Here is a 23,649-nt window from a genome sequence, read left to right as displayed (position 1 = left end):
GGCACAGCTGCCAACACTGAGCTGCTTCTGCCTCTGGTCCCGAAGCAGAGGTTTCCAAGGGGCCTGGCATAGCCCCTTTGGAGCAATTATACGAGGCTGCTCAACCAGCAAATATTTTATCCTAACAGCATGCTTGTTTTTCAGAAAGATCTTAGAAAGTTCGGCTGGTTTAACTGATGTAACGCACCTTTTCAGCTGGGGATTTCATCAATACAGTAGGATGTACAACCAAAAAGGCACTTGGAAGGTTTTTTCTGTGAGGAAGGGGAACCCCAAATCTGTCTGTTTCTTGCTTTCCACTAATTGCAACACAGAAGAAACTTCGGGCCTCTTTAGGGTAGCTGTTTGAAGAGATGAGTAGACCTGCACCTATGGCACTGAGGAAAGGCAAGCTTTTTTTCTGTATTTTCTCTCAAAACTAAAATCCAAAAAACGTTGGCAAGAAGGTTTGCTGCGAGGTCTCTTGCCTAGAAATCGTCACCTCCTTGGTCCTGCCCTGTGAAGAGCGGGCAGCCTCGGCTCGGGATGCAGCCCCTATTCCCTGCAAAGCACAGAAAGCACCGAGAGCAGAGAGATGCCTTCAGCCAGCGCTGTACAGAGCCTGGCCTCGCACAGGGCACATCAGCTCAGCTACAGCCGTTTGGCTATCGTTTTCATTGTTTACAGACCTAACCTGAACCAGTATCTAGGAGCAACAGCAACATAATTAGCTTTGGCAATTAACACTGCTTAACTGAAGCTGCTGAAGGACCAAAGGCACTTTTTTAGACTGCAGAAGCAGCAATTAGCATTTCATTAAAGTAACAAGCCTAGCTAGACTTCTGAGCCTGCCCAGGTCTGCTGATCTAATTTTGGGATCCATCAATAAACCCTCGGGGCATTAAAGTGAGATGCAATGAGTCTTTCGCCACCTGAAAAGCCTGATTGGAAAGTGACAGGAAGATTCTGTCTTCTCTTGATGGCCATCTTGGTGTATGTGTGACGTACCACTGGGCAGCCCCAACTGCAAAAAAAAGTAAGTGGTGCAATTGGCTCTGTACACCCCAAAGATTGAAACTGGGGCCCCATGGGACCCTGGGAGGCAGAGGTGGTTTAAGGATGCTCTTCCACCTCCAGCTTTCAGGTTCTACTTCCAATCTAGTAGTACAGGAAGCGGATATAATTCCCTGTCTCATCTGTACCCCCAAGCTAACATCCTTTTTGTTGCTTTTCTAAAGGAGAATATATTTCTGCACCAGTTTTGCATTCAGTTCTTTGGCTGGTTACTGTTTGAAAAATAACATGTGTTGGGAAATAGACTTTCTTTTGAAGTCTTTCCTGCAGCTGTGGCTTGGTGGCTTGTTCACCTTAAACCTGAGGTCAGCTCTGCCTTGAGGGGAAGGGGCTGACACCACGCAGCCAGGTACAAGCGCTCAGGGTCAGAGTGACCAGGTTCAGCCCCTGCTGTACCACGCTTGGGCATCAGGGAGATAGGATGGTAGAGATGGCTTACGCGCACATATAGCTTTCAAAAGCCATCAGCTGTAGTACAGCACATCCCTCCCTACCCTCATATGTTAGCTGGAGTTTAATATGAACGAACCAAACAGTATTTAGTGGTTTTGCTAGGAAATACCACTATAGAATCAGCAGAACATACCCTTTTTTTGATTGTTCTTTGGCATAACACAGGGAAGAAACCATCCTGCTATGAATCTTTCTGATATCCTAAGGGTTATTACCCAACACAGATGCTAATACAGCCTGTTTCCCTTACAACCTGCTTTGCTGTTTTCTGTGCTTTACTCTAACCAGTAATTTCCAGTAACCTGGAAGCTTGCTAAAGAAGTAGGCAGAGAGCGGTACTAGTGTGAAAGAGACTGATATGAACTTGCTAAATAGCAGTTTTACTGGAAAGTTTCTGATGCATCCAAAGACAAGGAAGGCTTTGGTATCTCTCCTCTGAATCAATGCTGTCGGGGTTTGAAGAAACATTCCTCTGGGATATTCACTTTGTATTTCCATAAGGGCTTTTTCAACAGAGCCTATTTCTGGATATGCCAGAAAAAATAGGAATGCTTTCCTGTTTCCTGAAGATGAAAACTTACTAAGGAGAAGAAAGGATGTTCTCCCATTCACTGTTTACTTTGATTACACGAAAGGATTTTTATTCATGGCTGTAAATCAAGCTTGGGATTTTTGAGGGGGAAGAATAAGACAAGGGGTCTAGTCTGGTTTCCATGAAGTTTCTGCCACTGGGCTGTATGGGGGTGAAGGAGCTCGGCAGTGGGACTCCCATTGGCAAGCTAGGGACAGGCTCCCTCCCTGTGACGTTGGTGTTCAACGCCCACTAAAACTGTTTGACCCCAGTGCTGGTCACCATCGGCAGGCAGTGTTTGTCGCAGCTCATTACGCAGCCGGAATGTGGAAGCCCAGTGACCTTTCCCAGAGGAACAGGCAGAAAAGCAACACAAAAGAGGGAAGAAAATGTTGTACACTTTGGAAGAGAAATAATTGAATGTTATTGTGATGGAAAACGCTGGCTGACAACAGGCAGGGACCAAGATTTTCCTTTTAGGGTGTTGGTTGTGGGACATGTTCGGACATCTATTTGTCCAACTGGGCTCAGCTTCCCCTCCTGGTCCCCCTTGGCTACCAGGGAATGCCGGCAGGCTGGGGAATGGCTCTTGGGTTCCAGTGACACCAGCACTCGGGTGACCTGGGCACTTAAGTGATGCGCTGGAGCAAGGATCAGAGGTGGGAGAGCTGGGGGCACCTCGCGAGGCCTCCTTCAGCCAGGCAAAGGAAGCAAGAGGCCTAAATGTGACATTTCCAAACCTGTTAAAAGAATTGAAGGTAAACTTTCAGCCTTTCCCCCCAAAGCTCCCCAACTTCTGTAGTGAGGGGCTAGAGCTCCTGGGACTGCTCGCAGCTGTGACTCCACAGTTTCTCCTTCAAATAGTCCAGGTTTCCAACTACCTTGTTCCCCCCTTCATTTCACTTCCAGTTTTTATTTAATCTGACTTCTCCAGTCTCCTGAGACAAACTGATTAATTCTTTTCCCCTTCGTAGTCCCCCGAGTCCCTTGTTCAATCTTTCCCGCCTCAGTGAGATCTTAATAAATGCTGCCTGTGGCTGGAAGTGGGATTGGGTCTCAGAACTGTAATTAATTCTCTACTTCCTCCATTGCTTCAATATGCTATTTACAGCCGTCAGCCCGTACAGAAGCAGAGGTTTGCAGCCTGCCTCCAACTTTTGCTTCTGATTAATGTGTTTTATCCACCTCTCTTTTTGCTCTCTTGCATTTCTTGGTTTGCTTTGTATCCAGTTTACTGTCGACATATGAAAACACTGATGGGCTTCCATTTAAAATGTAATCCCAGAGACAATTGCCAGGGTTTTTTCTCTGCTTATTTGAAAGCCTCTTAGTCCGGGCTGGCTGCTCGTGACAGGACATCCAGACCCATTGCAGCAGCATGACCGTGCTCTGCCTAGAATCCCCCTAATTGCTTTCTGTAGTCTTGCCAGTAGCAGCTTGCAGGAGTTTAGCTCCAGCACACTGTCAGCCCAGGGGCTGCTTCGGAGGCATTGCGCAGCAACTTGGAGGGAGGTGGGTGATACACTGCAGAAATGACTAGGAGAATCGGAAGGGCTGAATGAGAAAAAGCTATTTAAAGGGTTTGTGGTTGTTGGCAGATCGGGAGAGGGGAGCACAGTAAGTGCTTGAAGCCTGCAAAAGCTGCAGATTTATGTAGGCTGATACCATGGAATATAAATAGGAATGGATTGAATTTAATCTAGGGATAATTGGTCTGAGTGGGGGAGCTGCTCCTTGCTGGCTGTGGGAGCCTCCTTTGGCAGGGATGGAAGCCCCCAGTGCTGGCCCTGTTTTATCCTGAGGGGCATACCTTAGCCTTCTGCCTGGGACCTGCTCAGGGTTTCAGTAGTGAACTGGAAGGCTGCATTCGATATTCTAGTGAGAGAGCAAATGCAAATTTCCTCTTTCTCTCTCTTTTGGGTGAGATTTATGCCACCTCCACATGCAGAGCCTCCTGGCAGCAATAAATCACAGAGGGGGAGGGAGTGCTGCAAGGAAACGGTTACCCTGCAGTTTCTGTGTGAGGGGAAGGGAGATGGGATGTGTGGGGATCAGCCAGCCACTCCCAGGCATGCAAACCCAGCATTGCAAACCTAGTCCAGCACATGCTCCCACTCCTTCCCACCGCTACACTGGAGAACATCCCCTCCAGAGCCTGGGGAAACAGAGAAAGGATTTGCTTTGTAGTCGCCTGCCCTCCCTTCCCTCCTGCACCAGTGTTGTGTGTGTGCCTGGGTACCAGAGGCTGGGATGGAGCTGTCAACCTCATCTTGGCAGACAGGTTTATTAGAGATGAGTGCTTTGCCTGTTCTGTGCCAAAGTCCTCCCCATCCCTTTGTGATGAGCTGGGCATCCCCCCAGGTATGGGCTTGAATTGCTGACCTACAGCTAGTGCATGAGCAGTCACCTCACACTGGGACACGTTGAACATGTGGGATGGAGGGCCTGGTTCAGCCCGAATCGTGGCAGAGCATGGCTCTGCCAGAGACTGGTACGGACAGGAAGTATTCCGCTTTGCCCCAGCAGACATTGCCTCTGCTTGCCCTGCAGTTCTGGCACAGCCTCCTTGACCTCTCTGTCATCTGACAGATGTGTCTGGGTTCAGCCCAGGAAACACAGAAGAGACAGGGAGTAGCAGGGGCATGAAGCAAAATAAGAAACTGTGCCCTAAGAGTGTGTCTCCTTTGGGGACTGGAAAAGCTCCAGCGGACCCCTCTCCTTGGGCACGGTCAGTATTGCTGTCAGGTGTCTTCACCTCTGCACTGCAAAGCAGAAATGGAGGCAGGGCCACGGACAGGCACCGCAGGCAAGCTCTCAGTACTCATACCAACCCTGCAAAGCACCAGCTCTGCTCCATTTTGCAACTCCCTGCCAAAAATGCCCAGCTGACCTGATAAAACCTTCTTGTCTTTCTCTGGTAGCCTCAGCCACCTCCTGGCCTTACCTTGCAGCCTCCCTGCTCCTGGGACTCTGGCCGGAGAGCTGTCAGGACTGGAGACGCAGGAGACGCTGAGTCCCCTTCACATGGGCCAAAAGCAGCGAGTACAAGAAGACATGACAGGGACAAATTCTCTCCGGTACGTCATGTTGAGCCCACCACACTCTGGTCCCCACCACCCCTGCAGCTTTGCAGGGCTGGCCAGGGGAATGAGCCTGGCTCAGGGGGGATCTGGGTTCAATCTCCAGAAAAGGCATTTGCTGTCTGTAAGCACCTGACTTCAGTTTAATCCACTTTTGGTGCAGAGCTCTGACAAGCCCCCAGCAGAACTAGGACAGCTAAAAATACTCAGTGCACAGAGAAAACAGTAATTTGGGTAGGACTGAACCAAAGTGGTTTATCTCAAAAGGTTTAAAAGGTGCAAAACGTGGTCTCATCAGGTCAAGCATCAGAAAAGGAGCAAAGATGTGAACTGGTTGCAGGGCTTAAGAAAGGCAGGAAAATCTAAAGGTTTTCTAAACCTCACAGCAAGAGCAGCAGAGCCTGTAGCAGCAATGCAGGGAAGTGCCGACCGATTTCCCCACCATACGTTGCCTTTACCTGTCAGTCTAAATTCTGCCAATTATTAAATTATCCAACTTGCAGGAGGAACGCAGTTAGATGTGATCCAAATGGTGTCACTACAATTATGGTAATTATCTGAAAACAAGCCAATTACTTCCCTCCTCTTCATGCCAGTTGGTACCAAGATAGCAGCTGTTCGAGGCAAATTTGTTATCTCGTTACTGTACATTTGTTAAAGGTTGAGGTTATAGATTCTAGCCTTCTTTTAAATATTAAAAATGCTATAAAGTCATGGAGTGTATAACTTATTAGGATTTTTTTTAAATGTCAGGAAGGGAGAAACTTCTTTTATATGCCAAGAGAATTGGTGGGAAAGTGATTTACTAATGACTGCTGGCTGGAAACATATACATTGCGAGCAGCATACAACTGAGCTATAAATTAACCTGTGTCAGCTTGTTACCTCTACCCGTGTAAAAGGAACTGAGAGCGGAAGTTTTCTAGGGATCTTTCACACTTCTCCTTCTTCAATTTTGGCATTTGGGATGCTTAATGCACCAGGAGGCATCTTGCAGGATTGGCCCTTCCACTGGACTCACTTTCAGAAGCTCATTCAGTTTGTCAAGTGCTTAGGCTCATTTACTCGTGTGAGAAGCAGCAACACTCGCTGGAAGAGGGTGAATGCAAGGGATAGCTCAGCTCTGCCTGCTGCCCCAGGCAAAGCTAGTTGGGCCAACACCGGGTAGAGCCATGGGAAACTCCTTGTCCATGTGAAAAGGCTCCTGAAAAGTCATGTTATCAAGGCATATTTTACTTTTAAACCTGCTCAGATTAAGGGCAGCCTTGCTTAAACTGCTGGAGGGGTCACAACACACAAAGCCCACCACTTGTAGCTGGTGTCAGAGGTGCAAATGAAGTGCCCCGGGACCACAGATCAACGTGACCTCTCATTTTGCACAGACCTTCCTTGTTGAAACTAGCATCTTTCATCTCATGTTTGCTACCATGTCCTCCCTTGGACTGACCTTAAACCTCTTTTTTCATGTGTTGTTTTGAAATCTTTGGCTTTGATGTGCATAAAACACTTCTTTCAATAAATGCCAAGAGCAGATTAAACAAAATTAAATGGCAGGAAGAAGAAATGCTATCTTTTGGCTTGAATAGCATTTTCATGACAACTGAATGAATCAGCTATGAAAAATGTTTCCCTTTCCATGTTCCAGGTACATGCCAGCAGGATCTGTTTATATCTGTGGGCTTAACATACAGCCCTGTGCATCCATAATTCCTTGCAGCTTGTGTGCAGCTACACAGCCAAGGCACAGGGCAGAGCTTGGTTCCCGGGAGCAGACCAGTGGCATTAGCCTGCTGCTTTGCTTGAAATAATTAGCTGTGTTCACAGATGACCTTCTCAGCTAGCCCTAAAGGCTGACAGATTTGGGTTATATTGGAGCAACACAGAGAAGCACATTTCAGAATGCTGCTCCTGGAGAAATGCCTGCTGCTCACTCCACCGTCAGCCCTCAGGAACTGGACCGGGCATCTCAGTGCCCACGCACCCGCAGACTGCGGTGGACGGATACAGCCACTGAGCTCCCCCACCTCCCTGGACCTCCCTGGTACCTTTCTGCCGCTATCCTTAACTGATACCATCTGCTTTCCATTTTCCTTTCCCAGAAAGTCCCCGTTGCTGTCAGAGTGACATGCCAGGACTCTACTCTCTGCATTTGGGGTTGTGTCCAGTTCCTACTAACTTGGTGATATGTGAAATTCCACTCTGCACAGGAGAGGGCAGGTACACCATTCCCTACTGATCACTACTCTGTTCTTCCTTATTTTACTTATCACCTTTATCCTTTTGCATCACATGGAGTTATTTTCACAGTTGTTACCCATTAAAACTGCCCAGTTCAGATATCTCCCTGCTAAACAGCAATGAGACATTCAGCCACAAGGATTACATTTGACAGTGTTAAAAAAAAAATTTTAAAAAATCCAGGCAGTCCCCTGCCCAATTGTAGCATTGGATATGAGTGAGTGTGTAAACAGGTTTCTGCTTATCAGTCCCGCTGCTATCTGCTGCACACAAACTGCTCAGCCCTGCAAAATCCAATTTCCAAGAGGTTAGAGGAGGGAACTGTTTGCAGAAACACAGCAATACAAATCTCCAAAGCCACAGCCCTCATTACGCTGATGTTGAAGAGAGAAATGCCGCTTGACTCCTCCTGGCACCCAAAGGTGACATTTACTTTTGTGACTGATTAGGATCAGCCTAGTTTTGCCATGGAATTGTTTCCTCCTGTTTTTCCCTGCCTGAGTGGTGGGTTGGTGAAAGCAGCTCGGCCCTCACTACAGCCATTGTGCCCAGAACAGGTGCTGGGTATGGGGAGCTGTGGTGCATCCTAGTCCTGCAGCACAAGCATCACCACCTGTTTCCCCCAAAACAGCCTGGAAATTCAACTTGGCAACACCAGTCACGCACTGGCAGGAGAGACAGGAACGGGTGCCCTGCACCAGGCGTGGAGCAAGAGGGCAAGGTCCTGCGTTCAAGGCTATGCTGTTTTGAGCTTTTACCCGAGGCCTGGATGTGGATAGATGCTGCAGCTCGGTCCTGGAGGAACAGAGCCTTCTGTGTGCCCTCTGGCACTGGGGAGGAAGGAACACAGCACCAGTGATGCCGTGGGCTGGACCCTCTGACCCGACTGCTGTAGGTGACAGCAGGAAGATACAGCAGCGTCCAGTGGCAGCTGGGCTGTGAGGTGCAAAAGGCAAAGGTGCCTCAGCCCCGACAGAGACATGAGCTATTTGTTTATTCCCAGATAGAGCAATCAGGCAGCCCACCTCTGCTCCGACACCTCCTGTAAAGGGCTGTTGCCCAGAAGTTCACCACATCAGTAAAAATGCAAACTCTAAGCTGATTAGATATTCATAGATACTCTTTCTTGATTAGCTCACCATTAATATTTCAATGTCAGAATTGGATGCGTGCTGCCTCCCTGCTCTCTTCCTTCCTGCTTAATTAATTTTGACCATCACCAACAACAGTCTCCAACAGATAGCAGAAATTAAAGTGGGCTGTTCCGTGACTTTGCTTGCTGTAAACAGCTATTTGCAATTCCTTTTCATACATCACCCACCCGCAACAAAGAGATCACGGTAGCAGAAAATGAGCCTCCCTCGTAAGGACTTCAGAGCTCTGAAAGAACATTTGCTTATTCGATAAAAATAATCGAAAAAGACAATGCAGTAGGCATAACTCAGCAAGAAGATTTGTGTCTCACCTAGTAGTCAGCTGGCTGTTATGCCATTAAAAAAAGAAAGGGAGAGAATCGTTAATTTATCTTTAAAAAGAAAGGGCCTTTGTTTTAGGTTAGCTCATAAAAACCAGAGTGTCACCCAGCTGTGAGGGGATGTGATAATCGCTGCAACCCCAGCAGCAGTATGAGCAGCTGACTTCATAAAATGCAGGCTGCATGGCTGCCTAATGCACAGCACACACATCCGTGGCTGATAACACGACATGCTGCTAATAGTCTGTCTGATTTTATTGACACGCTCAAGATATATGGGGACAGGAGGAGCAGCGAGGCAGAAATTACACAGCGGTGTTCGTGCCACCCCAGCCCAGGGGACCGTCTGCCTTCATCCATCCTCCTCCTGGACCCAGAGGGATGGGGAGCTTTCCTGCGTGACAGGAGGGAGGTTTGCCACCTCCCAGGTCCCATACACTGGGATTGCATTCACGATGTGCCTAGCTGGGACCAAAGCAGCGCTGGGTTTGCAGAAACACAATTTCTGCCTTCTTTGCTGCCACCTGAGCTGCATGCTGCTGCTGCAAAACAAGCCCTCTGCTACTGGACGTGCTCCACCGCTCTATCCATTGCTGCAAAGCATCCTTCCCCATCCTCCAGCATCTACTTTCCCAGGGAACACACCATGATGGCAAGCAGAAAGGCAGGAGCAGCATGTTGCAGCCTCAGTGGCTCCATCCCCTCCACGTAGTAACTCAGGCTGTAAAATGCCTGGCCGGAGCTCGCCATCTGCTTCCAGTCTTCTAGGAATACCACTGCATAATTCAATCAAAAAGGAGAAGATCCTTGTTTCACCGAATCGTAAGTCGCTCTTCAAGTAATTATATTTTTATACCTCTATCAGGAGAAAGAGGGGCTGTTCATTTTATGGGTTTTAGCAGCCAGAGCCGTGCTTCTGCCAAGGTTATGGCTGGGAGGGGAACACGATTTAACATTTCTTCAGCCATCCAAAGCTTCTCCATGTTTTTAGCTTTTTGGTTAGGCAAGTGAATGAAGCCCAGCAGGACCAAGGCCTTTGTCAGGAGTGCTCTTATTGAGGAGCATAGAAAATGTGCTGGCTTGGAGCAGAAGAGTTGACCAAACCATGAGCATGAAGCTGATTCCCCGTGGTATGAACATGCCATGTCGGTCCTTTTGGGGCAGTGCACAGAGCAGCTTCTGTAGCACAGCGGTTGCTGCCTAACCAGGGAGCCAAATCCCACTTATCCCAGCAGCTGGGGCTGCATCCCTCACGTGCTGCCTTAGAAAAGTCAGATGAGATTAGTTCAGGGGAAAAGCCAACCGACTTGCTCCATCTGAAGCGCCTGGGCTGCAACTCACAGGACTCCAAAAAATAAAGGAGTCTTTAAAAAAGATCCAAAAGGTGACCTTTCTGGAGCTTTCTGTTGCTCTTTGGTGTAATTTTCCCACTTCAGACACCTCCACTCTCCCCAGACAGCCATCCCTTAGCACCACTGTCCCTTCCTGGGGTAGTTCTCCACCTGCACTTCCACTGCCCCAGATGTTCAGTCTTTGAAACAGATTTATTCCTGTGACTTTGAAAAGGGCTTCACCATGTTTCCATCTGTGTTTACACTCAGTGCGGGGTAAATTCCTCCCCCCAGCAGATCTGTTCCTTACCAGCAAAGAAATACGGCTCAGCATAGATTCAGATGGGAAGGCAGAGCAAAACATTTCCGAAGCAGCGCTCACGTGGGAGCTGTGCTACGTGCCCACACAAGGACGGAGACCTCTGCCAGACTACCTGCCTTATCAAGCTGTGCAAAAAGGAAGTGGGATCTGGCCCTGAGCCACCGCTCACATGTCCGCTCTCAGGGCTGGCTTCCCGGCTCCCCAGCTCACCCAGCACTGCCTGCCAGTTATTCAGGATACAGAACAAACGCTCATCTAGAGCAAGTAGAGAAGGACTGAAACGTCCTGCATCCCAACCGAAGGCTCTGACCCAGAAGCCGGGACCCTGCTGCTCAGCTGGGGCTGTAGGTTTGGAAAGACCCGTTTTGTCAGAGCTTCATAGCTCCTTTCTCAGGGAAATGCTATTTCTGCACATGCCTTAAAGCAGGACTGGCTGATGCGTGAACACAGACGTTTTTAACTGCCTGGGCAATTTGTGACACAAAGGACAGCAGCTGCAGCCCAGATTTATCACCTTGCTCGCCAAGGCTAGGCCAACACATCGCTCCTCTACGGCAACAGCAAGGCCCCGTAATGACTTCCCAGGTGGATCTACAGATAGCACGAGCTTCATCTAATCTCAGGAAAACAGATTTTGAGCCATTTGGGGCATCACTGCTTCACCTTAAACTGATATCAACCTCCAGGTTTCAGGGCAGCATGTTGCTGCTGGCAGACAAGGGTACATGCTGCTCTCATTGCTGTATCCACCCTGCTCTGTGTCCTGATGGGTCCTTGTCCCACATTCAGACCCCTGTTAAATTACAGCCAGGATCCAACCAGCCCAGCAAACATTTATTTCTGACACCAAGGCCAGAGACAACATGTTTTTCATGCTGCTCGTATTGGTTTAGCAACATCATAACAGGCCAAAAACTTAAAACATTGACCATTAGAGCGGGCTGGACACTGGGATTGACCAAAGCTCCCCAAAATGCACACTTCCTTCTCTTGAGCAGACCAAAGTGCAAACTGCCTGTGACAGTCCTGAGTTCCTGTTAGTGTCAGAGAGGATGGGGAGGGTTTTTTTCTCTGCGTTACACTATCCACTCAGTCCAGATGGATGAGTTAATAAAGATGATGCGACCCCTACACAATTGCTTCAGGATGCATGAAATTCAGCTGGGAACTCCATTCCCCACAGCAAGGGAGGATATTCAGGTAGCCCTGAGGGGGTCTTCAAGGGTCTGAGTCCATCTTCGCAGCAGCAGCCGACACAAACATGACCCAAACCAGGGGGAAAAAAGGAAAAGTCAAACTGTTTACAGAGAAACATCTGTGGAAGAACATAATCACATAGCAAGGAGATAAGGAGCCCTGCTTCTTCCCATCACTGTGGGCATGCAACAAGCAGGCTGGGCAGCCACTAATGGCAGCTATTAAATGATAGAAGCTCTGCAGGATGGTTTTATGCTGTCCTGACTGTGCTACCAGCAACCTAAATTCGCAAGGGAAGAAGGACCCTCTCATGCAGTGGTTCTCTCCTGCAAAAACGAACAAGCATGGTTAAGCTCCACAAAAGGTGAACCATCATCAAAGCCATCCTCCCAGAAACTCACGTGAGGGGGCCTGCTTCGAAAGGTATGGCTTGAAGAGCCCTCTGATACCACCCCTGAGCTCCACACTGGTACCTTGAAAATGTTAGAATGAGAGTAAACGTCCTGTGTTGTACAAGAAGGAAGAACAGCCTGTAAACTGAACGGGGAGTCACGGGAAAGGGAAGCAAATTCTCTTTATAACCGACGTACGGGTTTTCCCATCGGAGACGCATGGCTCTGGCACAGCACCTGGGTCCGTGGGGCTGGCTTGTGTTTCCTCAGGGGCAGCAGCTTTGGAGCCCCAGTGGCACTTGTTATTTGTTGTTCCCATTTATTACAAAGCACTGTTACTATTTACCAAATATACTTTTTATGGACTGTTACTGCATCCAAAAGCAATAACTGGCCTAAACTCAAATCCCTAGGAGAACTGTTGAAAGAGAAGCAATTCAGCCACATATTAATACGACAAGGATTTCCCCAGGTTTAAGGGAACAGAAAATATGGTTTATACAAGTGAACTAGTCCTTCTCGCAGTATAAAACTGCTCTTTCCCAATGATAGCAATTAAAGGATATTGCTTCTGTCACCGATACCACTGGAAATGTATTGCCCCTCTCTCCAAGAAACCAAGGAAAGGACATGGCTGTTTTTTTCTCTAAATGAGGCTACTGAGAAATATGCTGCTCCCAGCACTAGCCCAGGCTTGCTGCTGCTGCCGTGTCCCCAGCCTGGATGGAGAGCAAAGGCACCAAGTCAGCAGGTTTCTGCCAAATGGTAAAGCCATACCTGGAGAAAATCAAACCATAGTTTGAGAACTAGGCAGAAGAAAGAAAACTGTCCAAATGTCAGAGAGAAATGAATCCCTAGCATCTCTCACCGAGGCAGAAGCGGGGCTCAGCTGCTGTACCGTGCAGCCAGGATCTGGCCCTGTCTCCTTCAGCAGCTCTGCACCTTGTATGAAATGAGCTTAAACCCCGGGGAAGGCTAATCTACACTTACCCCATGGCAGGGAGCCGGGCCATTAGGAATGCTGCCAGCCCCTCTCCCTTTTCCTGCTAAGTTTAATGGTCTGGCTCTCCGCTGAAGATTTGAGGTTTTGAAAGCAGAATCACAAAACGACTCTTGAATTAAGATGATCTGTCAGACGAATGTATGCACCCAAGTAAGCACGGAGAAATCACTGTTTCAGCAGAAGGAAAAATTTCCTCCGATGAAAAGCTGAAGTTGAGTCGATGTTTGTGGTTCCATTTTCATGCCCGTTGATCTGTGGATCTGGCAACTTCAATTTGCTCCCCTGCAACATCCTCCCAGGTGACAGCTCCCAATTGGAAGGTAGATGGAAAAAAAGTGAATTGTTGGTTTTGACACGGGAGTTCATCAAATTCTTCAGCATTCAGAGACTGGTGGAATAACGTCATCTGAGCTTTGGTGCTGGCGCCCAGCATCTCTGCAGGGTTCAGAGCAGTCCCTGCTCCAGAACACACCGGCCCAAGGCTCAGGATGGTGATGGCTTTTACTGCACTGAATTCTGCAGCAAATTGGCAAAAAAATGCAGCAAAAGAGGATTTGTATCAGTGCAAGTGAAAAAAAGGAAGTCGGGCATAAGCAATATTGGCGCTGGAGCGAAGCATCTCTCGGGCTGGGCTGCGACAGAGCCCCCTCTCCCACAGCCCAGCAGCGGGCTCCTACCATCAGATATTTATTAGTTGTGTCAGGAATTAGTGAGAGTTCACTGACTGAATAATAATGTGCCAAAGGCAGTTTTTTGACTTTGCTAATGTAATTAAAGAAAACAGTGGGGAAAAGCCTTGCATCAGGGAAGGAACCAGGGCTTCCGACGTCGTTGGTCGCCGTCTCTATCGCAAGGACGAGATGTGAAATGTGGAGGGGAGAGGGGGAAGACAGCGATGAGGACCTGAGCAACGATGAGGCTCATACAATTACTCCCAGCTGTGATGGGAGCATCGCTCTTTCCACGGAAAGACAAGTGGAACGCAGAATTGTTGCCCTTGCGACTCAGGAGCTGGACCCACCTCCCGGTTCAGGTATTATGCTGCTGGTTTTTACTTTCATGCCCAACTACCTGCATCAAGGCTGGACTTTGCTTTATCTTCGGGACATCTTCTCTTGGTTAGTCATATCTTGCAGTTTTGGGGAAACCTTTTGTGGATGACTGGAAACAGCTTTATGGCAACGATTTTGTCATGCAGCTCCAATGCCTGAACACACCCGGCAATGTCATTGTATGAGGACTAAGCGTGTGTTTCAAGACACTGCTGCCACAAGAAGAGGGAGTGCATGGGCTCTGCGATAAAAGCCAAGATGCTATTTTTAAAACAGGGATGGGGGAAGCTTTGGGTGATTTTAAATCAAATCAATGCCTGGACAACAGGGCGCTGCTTCCCCCCTGTCTCCGCTGCCAAGTTCCTCTTCCAAATCTCAGGGCTGTCTTCTGACAAACAACCCTCAGTGTCAACAGGATGGGGCTCCCCAGCACCGCGGCCACAAGAACGCCCATCAGGAAACCAGCTGCGGGTCAGCCCCCAGCTCGGGCTGTGTGGGAGAGGCTGGGAAAGGCTCCATAATCTGGGACTGGTTCCGACCTTCATCTCCTCAGCCATTCCTGAACAGTTTTAGCGTCAGTCGCAGCACTGGCCACCCAACCCCAAACTGTCCCTTGCCTCGGGCAGATGTCTGCTCCATTTATGTCTCCTCAAAGAAGTGCTGCGGGGGCTACGCTGTGACACCGCCTGCACTCTGGGAGCAGTGGGCACATCCCCACTGCCTGGTGGCCCCTGCAGTGACCCCAACAGCTCCTGGGGCCACAAGTCATTTAGGACACTGGAAGGTGATATTTGGCAGAGTTCCTTGCCCAGGCCATTATTTCAAATCGTGATTTCTTGGTGAGGTGCAGGACCGGAGGGATCTGAGACCTCACAGGCAACTGCTGTGCGTGCAGACTGGCCACAGGCCTCTGATGTGTGTGAAGCTCTGTCAGCTCACAGCATCTTTGAGCCTTAAAATTGCAACTCCCAACTTACAGACAAAACACTGGGAGGCAACAGGAGCGGCTCTTTCCTAAGTCATGGCAGCAGCTCCACTGGTGCCTGGTCATCAGAGACCCCATCAGGCAGCACTCCAAGACCAACTCATATGGTAGGGATGGCAGCAGGGAAGGGGAGACTTTCACAGAGTTTTTAATAGCAGGTCAGCAATTACTGGGCAGTCACGACCCTCCTGTTTGCTGCCACCATGGAGATGCTAGCAAAGGTCGGAGTACCTGAGCAGCTTGGCTGTACACCCTCTTGGGGCTATTTTTATCTAAGTTACTAATTATACATTACCTATATGTCATCCAGGCTGATCAATATTAGCCTGAGGAATCAATACGGATGTGGATGACGGTGCTGTTTGCCATTCAGGGCCTGTACAAGCTGGGAAAAAAAGGGCACCATCGATCCCAGAGGTGAGCTGAGATGCAGGGAGGGATGGGAGGCACAACAGAGGCAGTGACCACACGCTGCCTTCCTAAATAACACTGTGACACAGGAACTGGGCCAGCCTCCTGGCCAGGCACCTGCCACATCCGTGCTGTCCCCAGAATGTGTCTGCATCTTAGGGCTGGGGCAAATGTCCCACTCATCCCGCAGCACTCCCAGGGAAATGGCACAGCCTGCTTTCACCTGGGTTGCTTTTCAGTCGTTGGGATGTGATGCATTTAAAGATTCCTTACGATCTACAAATAAACAATTCTCCCTCTTTATGTGTTCTTACCTGATAATCAATGTCTTACATAATCACAGGCTACTTCAAAAAGCACAAGGTCTCCAGCATTTTGCTTTGCTGCTTAACTAACCCTAAGCTGAGGCCACCTCCGTAATGCCATTGTGCAGCTTCTGACAGAAAGAAGGACCTTGGCTGCAGGATGCAATCCAATTTTTCTTGAAGAAGCTCTTAGGACTCCCATGAAATTTAGAATTAAACTGCAGCTAAGTCAGGGAATTGTATAAGTGGGTGTTTCTACCTGTCTTGCTGGAGCTTTATGACTGTTCTGATTCTGTCATAGTGATGCTAGGAAATTGTTCTTCGAAACCAAAAGAACCTCAGAAAGGAACAGGCAGACCAGGATCATTTGCCCTCAGCAGTGAGTTTGTCTTCAGCAGTGAGTTGACAGTGGTAGGATCAGACAGAGAGCAGTGTGGGGTGAAAGCAAAACTCTCCCCAAAGGCTTCCCTCATGCTCGACTGTGCCTGTGGCCCCGCTGAGGTGCAAAGCTCTGCAGCCTCCTCCTGTCAGGCCGCTTCGCAGCCACGTCTCGGAAATTAGGGAAAGGATCAGCAGCCGTGGTGCAGCCGGGGGTGCATCCAGCTACTAACTGCAGATGGATCCACCACCACTCGGCAGCAAAGCAAGAGCCCTTTGCCTGAAAAACCCATGGTGAAAACCTTCCAAAAAGCAACACAGTCCTGGTTGTTGCTGAGGCTTTCAGAGTAGCAAAGGGAGCTGCGGAGGGAGGCTGCTAGTCCCTGCTGCCTGCCTACAAAGACTCGTTGCTTTTCCTAAGCAGCAGATGCAATCTGCTTTGGTGCCAGAGCGCAGTCGCCAGCAGCTTAATCCCACAGCAGACCCATAATCCTTCCCTTGGTCCCACAAGCAGAAAGCTGCCTGGATTTGCTGTTTGATGCGGTTTTCTCAGCCTCGGCTCAAATCTCAATCTCCACAGGTAACAAATCTCGCTCCCCTGGAAAGGCCGTTCCCCTGGGAGTGCAGATGATCCTGGGCTGGGGAGCAGACACAGTCCATGCTGGAAACCCAGCAGAGGCTGCTTTGGCTCTTGGCATCCCCAGCATTCAGGACACTGCCCTAATGTGGCGGCACTGCTGGGGATGTGTGGACTGCGTGTGACAGCTCAGAGTGAGGCCTCGGGGCTCCCCTGGGCATCACCGACGGGTGCCCGTGGGTGAAGCCAGTGCCTGGGACACTGATGGCTCTGCACTCCCTCCAGCAGCTTCACCGCTGGCAGTCGCTCAAAAACTGGTCTGAGAGCTTTGCAGAGATAAACTGTAATGTCCAGCTATAAACCCCAGCTCCCTGCCACAGTTCCTGGAAGCCCCTGGAGAGGTTGTACTGGCACAGCCAGATCCTGGAGAACACCCCCTGCCCTTCCCTCACAGCCCTGTATGGCAGGAAACATTTCTCCTGGAATTAACTCTATTTTTAAAATGCCAGCAAAGAGGCTTTTGCTGAAAAATGACTATGGCAGGATTTCAGCTGTGCACCCACTTACACTCCCTGTCCCTGGGGTTAGCCCCAGGGCCCCTCTCCGTCATCAGCAATGGGCTGCAGCTGGGGGTTGGGGCCACCCCGTTGACCCACACATAAATGGGGCCAGTTTGCCTACCCCAGCCTCTCTGGTGGTGCTGCTATAGGCTGCAGAGGAGATATTTTAGCATAAATTTCGTATTGGTGAGCTGGCACCATGCTCAGGGGGTGAACTCCGTCTCTAATCTCTCAGGGGCAGCTTTGACTTTGCTTGTAGGGTGTGAGCATTGAGCAAATGTTCTGTCTTTTATCCTTTCTCTGTGGCTGATTTACTCTTTCATTAGGGATCATCCTCTTGTCATTTGTGTGTATGTTGGGTTTTTTTTTTCCAAGAGGTAGATGCCAGGCATCAGGAATCATGTGTTCAACGTATGGTGGCAATTAGCCCAGCTCTGAACCCTGATGGCATGTCTGTGTCTGCAATTAATGCTCTGCTCTGTCTGCATGAGGTTTCTGTCCTCCTTCCTTCTGGAGCTGCAAGAGACAACTTATACCTCTAAAAAATAGCAGGAAAGTGCAGGACAGCCAGAGCCTGGCTGCCCCTTGCTGTGGGGCTGCTCTCAGGATTAGATCTCGTTTGGTTCAGCTCGGCCTCTGCACCTGGATTTACATGAGTGTGGCTCAGAGCATCTGTCTGATAGGGTGTAGAGGCTGTGGGGACTGATTCTGGCTCTGCCGGTGCCTCTGCTCATGCATTTTATGGCATGTTTTATGCTCCTGGCTGAATGCACCTGGCTCTTTATTGGGAAGTTAGACTGCCTGATTCAAGGTTTTATAGTATTAAGCTTATTTACTTGTGCTTTTGGTGGTCTGCAAACCACTTTGGGTTGTTTCTGTTGGGGAAATGGAAGCAAAATTTGGGTTTCAAGGGGAAAATGTCAGAACAGGTAGAGCTGGTGAGACCTGCTGTTCATCAGGTAAACCTGGGGTTTTGGGAGCTATGTGGCTCCCTCCTGCTGCTGTGCCAGCATCTCGTGGTGGTTTTATAGGGGGTCCCCTGGCTGAGCTGTACCCTGCTCCCCCCACCCCCATCAGAAAGTTGCTCCACCAAACCTCATGGGCTTGCTCAGTTTTCCTTCTCTTCCACGTAAAGTCAACTACCTTAAACCCCCCACTTTTGTCTATGAGATAATGTGATTTTGGGGGAGGAGTGTTGCTGTCACCCAGCTGCTTGCTGGGCTGCAGCTGGTTTCTAATGAAGAGCTTCCTGCTCGTGGCAGGGAACAGTGAAAAAAAAATTGGGGGGGGTCAGCATTTCCAAATCCAAATACATTAAACCATTTAATTCTGTTGACTCAGGGCTGCCTCGCTCTGAATGGGAATTAATCCACAGTGAACCAGAATTAAAAAGCGCAATACAAAATGCTTAGCAAGGCACTGCTGGGGTTTAAAGCAACCCATTAGCTTGCTCGAACGTCCCCGGTAAATTTTCATTTGTCAATAATGCTTAGAGCCTACAGTTTATTTACAGCCTGTTCAATATTACCAAAACCCCTCACAGCGCCTCATTTGTATTTATCTGCCACAGTCTGGTTTTTTTTCCAGGGACTCTTCCTAATCCCCTGCTTCGCACCCTCTTGTGTCTCGCTGCAGAACCAGCCACAGCAGGGATGTGCCACCCCCTTGGGCAAAGGTAGGGCAGGGTTACCCCTTTCCAACCCCCTCTCTCCTGTGTGGGAGACCACCTGCAAGGCCACCCTGAGCCACCTCCCAGTGACCCATGCCATCCCCAGGCTGGGGCTGAGACTGGTTGGCATGGAGCTCCTCCAGCATCCATCCTGCACTCAGGGGACCCACTGGCCATGACCACCATGCGACACAGGAGGGCGATGGAATGCCCAAGTCATGGCATCCAAGGGATGCTTTGGTCACTAGCGATGTGCTACCTACAGCCCAGCTGAGCTGGAGCAGCCATGGCTAATGGGCCAGGCCCCTCCATCTGTTCCCAAATCGGCTCCCGTGGGATGAGCCCTGGTGAGGACAGCATGTAACAGGATTTCCCCCAAAAGCTGCTTGAATGCTGCTGGGCAGATAATGAAGCCTGGCTGGCCCTAAGGATTTCTCCAAGGAAAGGAGTTTATTCTCGGGCACAGACATGAATGGGCAGTTTAATCTCCTGTCATGGCTTGTGTCCAGTGCAGCCACAGGGACATCGCTGAGGAATTGGGATGGTTTGGTCCAACACTTCAGCTCCTGGAGATGCAGCTCCCCACAGTGGAGACTGCTCTCGGGTGGGGTTTGTCCCTTCACAGGGAGCACAGGATGGGGACAGACCTTCCCCAGCTGCCTGCCTCCTTCCCCCTGGTCTTCACCACTCGCCGCAGCCTCCTGCCCCACACAAGAGCCAGAGCAGGGGGCAACGAGTGGGACCTGCAGCCCAGGCTCTCTGCCACAGACCTGTGTATTTGGGCAGAGGGGATTCTCAGTAGATCTTACAAGGATGGACTCAGGAGGCAATTGCTAAAAGGAAAGGCCACTCGCTTTTCTCCCAGCGTGGGTTAGGGTTTGCAAGAGCCTCTTGCTGCTGAGATCCAGGGTGCTGTGAACAGCCAGGCAGCACCCTGGGGGAAACTCCACCTTTCCACCCCAAAGAGCAAAGTCCCCGTCACTTGCCTGCTGCTGTCTGCATGTAGCCAGCCAGGGTGCAGACTCTTCTCTCGCAGGCTCCGCCGGGCAGCAGGATGGCGACGATGGCCAGCAGCGAGCTGAGGGCCAGCAGGACACAGCCGCCCGCGCACAGCACAGCGCTCGTCTGAAAGGACACGCAGGGATGTCAGCAAGGTGATCCCCCACCGCTATCGCCGCGACACCTCCCCACAGAACACCCCTCCTGAAGGGAGAAGTGGCGCCCTGTCATGGGCAGCTTCTCCCACCTTTTCCCTTCCAGCTTCTATTGCTTAAATTCACTGTTAAATACCAAGCCCATGGTTCACCTGTCACCTGGTCCCAGGGGTTATCAGTATTCGGGCTGTGGGGATAACAGCAAACGTATTACATGCATGAAGGGCTACGTCACTAATACAAGTGCCATCAGATGCCTGTGGCGCGTGTCAGTGCCTCCACTGAGAGCTAAAACGGATCTCGCGACCGCGCCTGCCCCTGAGAGCCTGGCAATTTGAAGGTATTTTGCCACTGATGCTCCACAGCAGAGAACCTGCTACTGCAGAAGTTCCCTTGCAGCCAGCCCCTGCCGACCCGGCCGGCTGCTCCCAGCCCAGCTCACCTCCAACAGCCCCACCAGCTTTTTGCCTTTGATTTAGCCTCTCTCTCAACAAAATGGGGTCATTTGGGGCTGTTGCTCAAACCCAGCTTGCACTGTGTGAGGATGCTTTGGGGTGCTGGTGGCTGTGGGAGAGCATAGCGGGCAACGTTTTCCCCGGGGGCCAGCACAGCCTGCAGCCCGTTCCCCTGCCGTCACCTGGCCGGGGTGGAAGCAGTTTGTTATTTAATATTCTGGCTGTAAGATACAAACTGCATCCGCATCTAAAAACTGGGAAAAACACTAATTCATGGCAAAACAGCCTGCCCTTAGATACGGGCACCCAATTGCTGCACTGTTACAGTTTCTGTCCCTGCTGCAGGTGACATTGCCACCTCTGCCACCTGGGTGGCACTGGCAGTGAGGCGGTCCCCGTACCAGCAGTGACATGAGCCAGCCCAGCCAGGATCATGGTGTGGTGGGGGGCAGTGAGGGGACCCACGACGAGTGCCACCTCCTCCCGCACCCAGCTCGGGTCAGCATTCAAAGAGTGTGTGGGCCCGTTGGTCCCGGCATTGCGGCAGCCACGTCGGATCCTGTCACTTCACAGCATTTCACGGCAAATCCTGCAAAACGCTCCCGGCTTTGGTGAGTCACCCTGTGGTAATGTCAGCATCTTCTCCCTAAAGCAGTACCGCTGTGAGACAGGTCTCGGCCTCATTTTCCTAATAACCGTGTAGGAGCTGCCGTGAGGAGCTCGGGTCCCACCTCTACCCACCCTGTCCCAGCTCTCTTGCCCTGCTGAGATGTTCTGGTTAGAAACACATGGGTTTGCTTTTTTACTTTTCCCCCTACATTTGAGCTTTGGGCAACCATGATTACTAGAGGAACAAACCCAACACATGTTTCCATTTGGCCCCCCTCGCCAAAGAGGTCACAAATCAGGAGTAAATAATCTGCTAAACACAAGTTATGCTGCAGGAACCACGGGCAGCTGGAGAGGGGGAAGAGGAATTGGGTTTAGTGGGATGACTACAGGGGGTCCAAGCAGCTAAAAAACCCTCCAGCACTAGCGGAGCTGCGACAAGGGTCTGGCACTGCCCCACCTGTGTTATTCACTGCTGAGCTGGTTTTTGGCAGCTGGACTGGCTGGTGCCATGGTGGCAAAGCCACTGGCTGCAGGGTCCTGCCCGGGAGCTGCTGCCACTCTGAAAAGGGACACGCTGGTGCTGGCAAGGGACAAACCAGGAGAGACGGCACTGCCCTGACACCCTGGTGTGAGTGTTTCCCCTGGTGCTGTGCAGTGATTAGAAATCAGGATCTTCTTTATAGCCTGTTTATGCACCACACAAGCAGTGCAAATGCTGTCCTGGCAATAAATTAATTCCTGATGTGCGATGTAAAGGGCACGGCAGTGAAACAGCTACCAAGAGAAACGGCTGTCTGGGCAGGGACTGTGGCAGCAGAGGTACCTGCTCCTCCCCAGTGCGTTCCAAGGCCCAAAGAGACAAGTGACGCTTCAAGCCAAAAGAGTTGAGGTTGGGACACCCCCAGAGGGTACCAGCCCCTTGTCTGTACCCTGGGAGGGACCTACAGGCTTTGGGTGGGATGGATGACCCCTTCGCACAGCCCAGCACAGGGCCCCGCGGGGAGAGCAGCCACCGCCCTTGCTCCCCACCGCTCCCAGAACAGCAGTGCGGTGAGGAAATAGGCGCTCATTAAAAAAAAAAAGAGAATTACTCTGCCCGGCATCTGAATTTCACCTTCCACCCAGCAATGTGCAAATCCATCCTCCTTTGTGAGGACCATTAATTATTTAGAGCGATGAATTTTTCAGCAGAAAGGGGTCTTGTGAAGCAGGTTTGTTCCTCTCTGGTGTGAAGCATATTATTTTTAATGATCTAGGTTCTTCTTAATTATGGTAGTTCAAATCCCCTAAAAACTCAGAGCCCCTGCTGGAAACAGCCTATGAGCCGCTCAGACTGCTAATCCCTGCAGAAAGGTGCAAAGATGTTTTCCAGGACACAGCGCCAAGAAAAAAGTCACAAACAGGATGGGTGCGGGGGAGTGTTACGCTGAAAGAACTGGCTGTGGTTCGGGTCCTGCCATCAGGGTTTGCACAGGCAGCAGCAAGACTGCGGGGTCCTGGGGCTGGCAGCACCCTGATGTGCATGGTGGTGGCCAAAAAGGACCAATTTCACCCAGGCCTTAGGACTGAGGTCTGGGGGCAAAAGGGGTAATGCGGCTGTGGTTTTGCTGTGGGGCACGAGGGATAGCAGGGGCACAGCTACCCCAAAATAAGGAAGGCACAGGGCACTTCAGGACAGATTGCAGGAGACCCCACTGCCAGCCAGCGGTCTTACTCTAGCTCCTACTCCGGTTCCTCCTTACTTGAACACAAGGTGAGAACTTCATTCCCTAGTGCGTTCACATGACCTGCCAAAACACCAAATATGCTCTTGTAACCCAGAAATCTCCCTTTTGTCGTAACATTTCCAGGGCTTTGACTGGGAATTTTCCCAAGTGCTCCTGCCCTGTACTGGAGTCGCACCTGTGGAACAGACAGCGCTTCTGATGAAAAACAATAAGGCTTAAGTTTGAAGACATCCACGGAGCAAAGGTACCAAACAGTAGTAGCTAAACCCCTTTCCTTGCAACGGCACAGCACCTCCCTCTCCTCCCTGTTTGTGCCTGTTGCATCTTGAGCGGAAAGGAGAGGATGCAGGAAACAGGATGCAAAGGCTGAAACCCAAAAATAGATGCGGGGAGCAAGAAACAAATGGGATGCATCGGCCGTGTGTGAGAGCCCAGCTAAGGCTGGGGCAGGAAAAAGCCCATTCGTAACAGCAAGGGCATAGCTCCCACTGCAAAACCAGCCAGGGAGAAGCAGGACCTCACTGCCCGGTGGGCTGCCTCTCCCCAGGCATCGCAGACCCACATCCACACCAGGGGAGCCCAGCAGTCCCTGGGCTGTGAGCTATCCTGCCGCACTGGGAAAAGACATAAAACCATGTCAGATTTTCTGC

At 50.4% G+C, this 23,649-nt stretch overlaps 1 protein-coding gene across 1 annotated transcript in view; it reads right to left on the bottom strand.

Annotated features, from left to right (window-relative positions):
• TMEM211 (transmembrane protein 211) overlaps positions 1 to 20,193 on the bottom strand; it is a 50,026-nt gene extending 29,833 nt beyond the window's left edge. The window contains exon 1 of the mRNA XM_010154911.1: positions 20,038 to 20,193. Within this exon, the coding sequence (XP_010153213.1) occupies positions 20,038 to 20,053 (16 nt within the window). The 5' untranslated portion in view covers positions 20,054 to 20,193. The remainder of the gene's footprint in view (positions 1 to 20,037) is intronic.
• Positions 20,194 to 23,649: the final 3,456 nt, after the last annotated feature.

This window comes from Eurypyga helias, unplaced genomic scaffold (genome assembly GCF_000690775.1).
Source record: "Eurypyga helias isolate BGI_N326 unplaced genomic scaffold, ASM69077v1 scaffold20757, whole genome shotgun sequence".
NCBI classification, from domain to species: Eukaryota; Metazoa; Chordata; class Aves; order Eurypygiformes; family Eurypygidae; genus Eurypyga; species Eurypyga helias.
The sequence above is the reverse complement of the archived record's forward strand: the minus strand, read 5'-3'. Positions and strand labels throughout refer to the sequence as shown.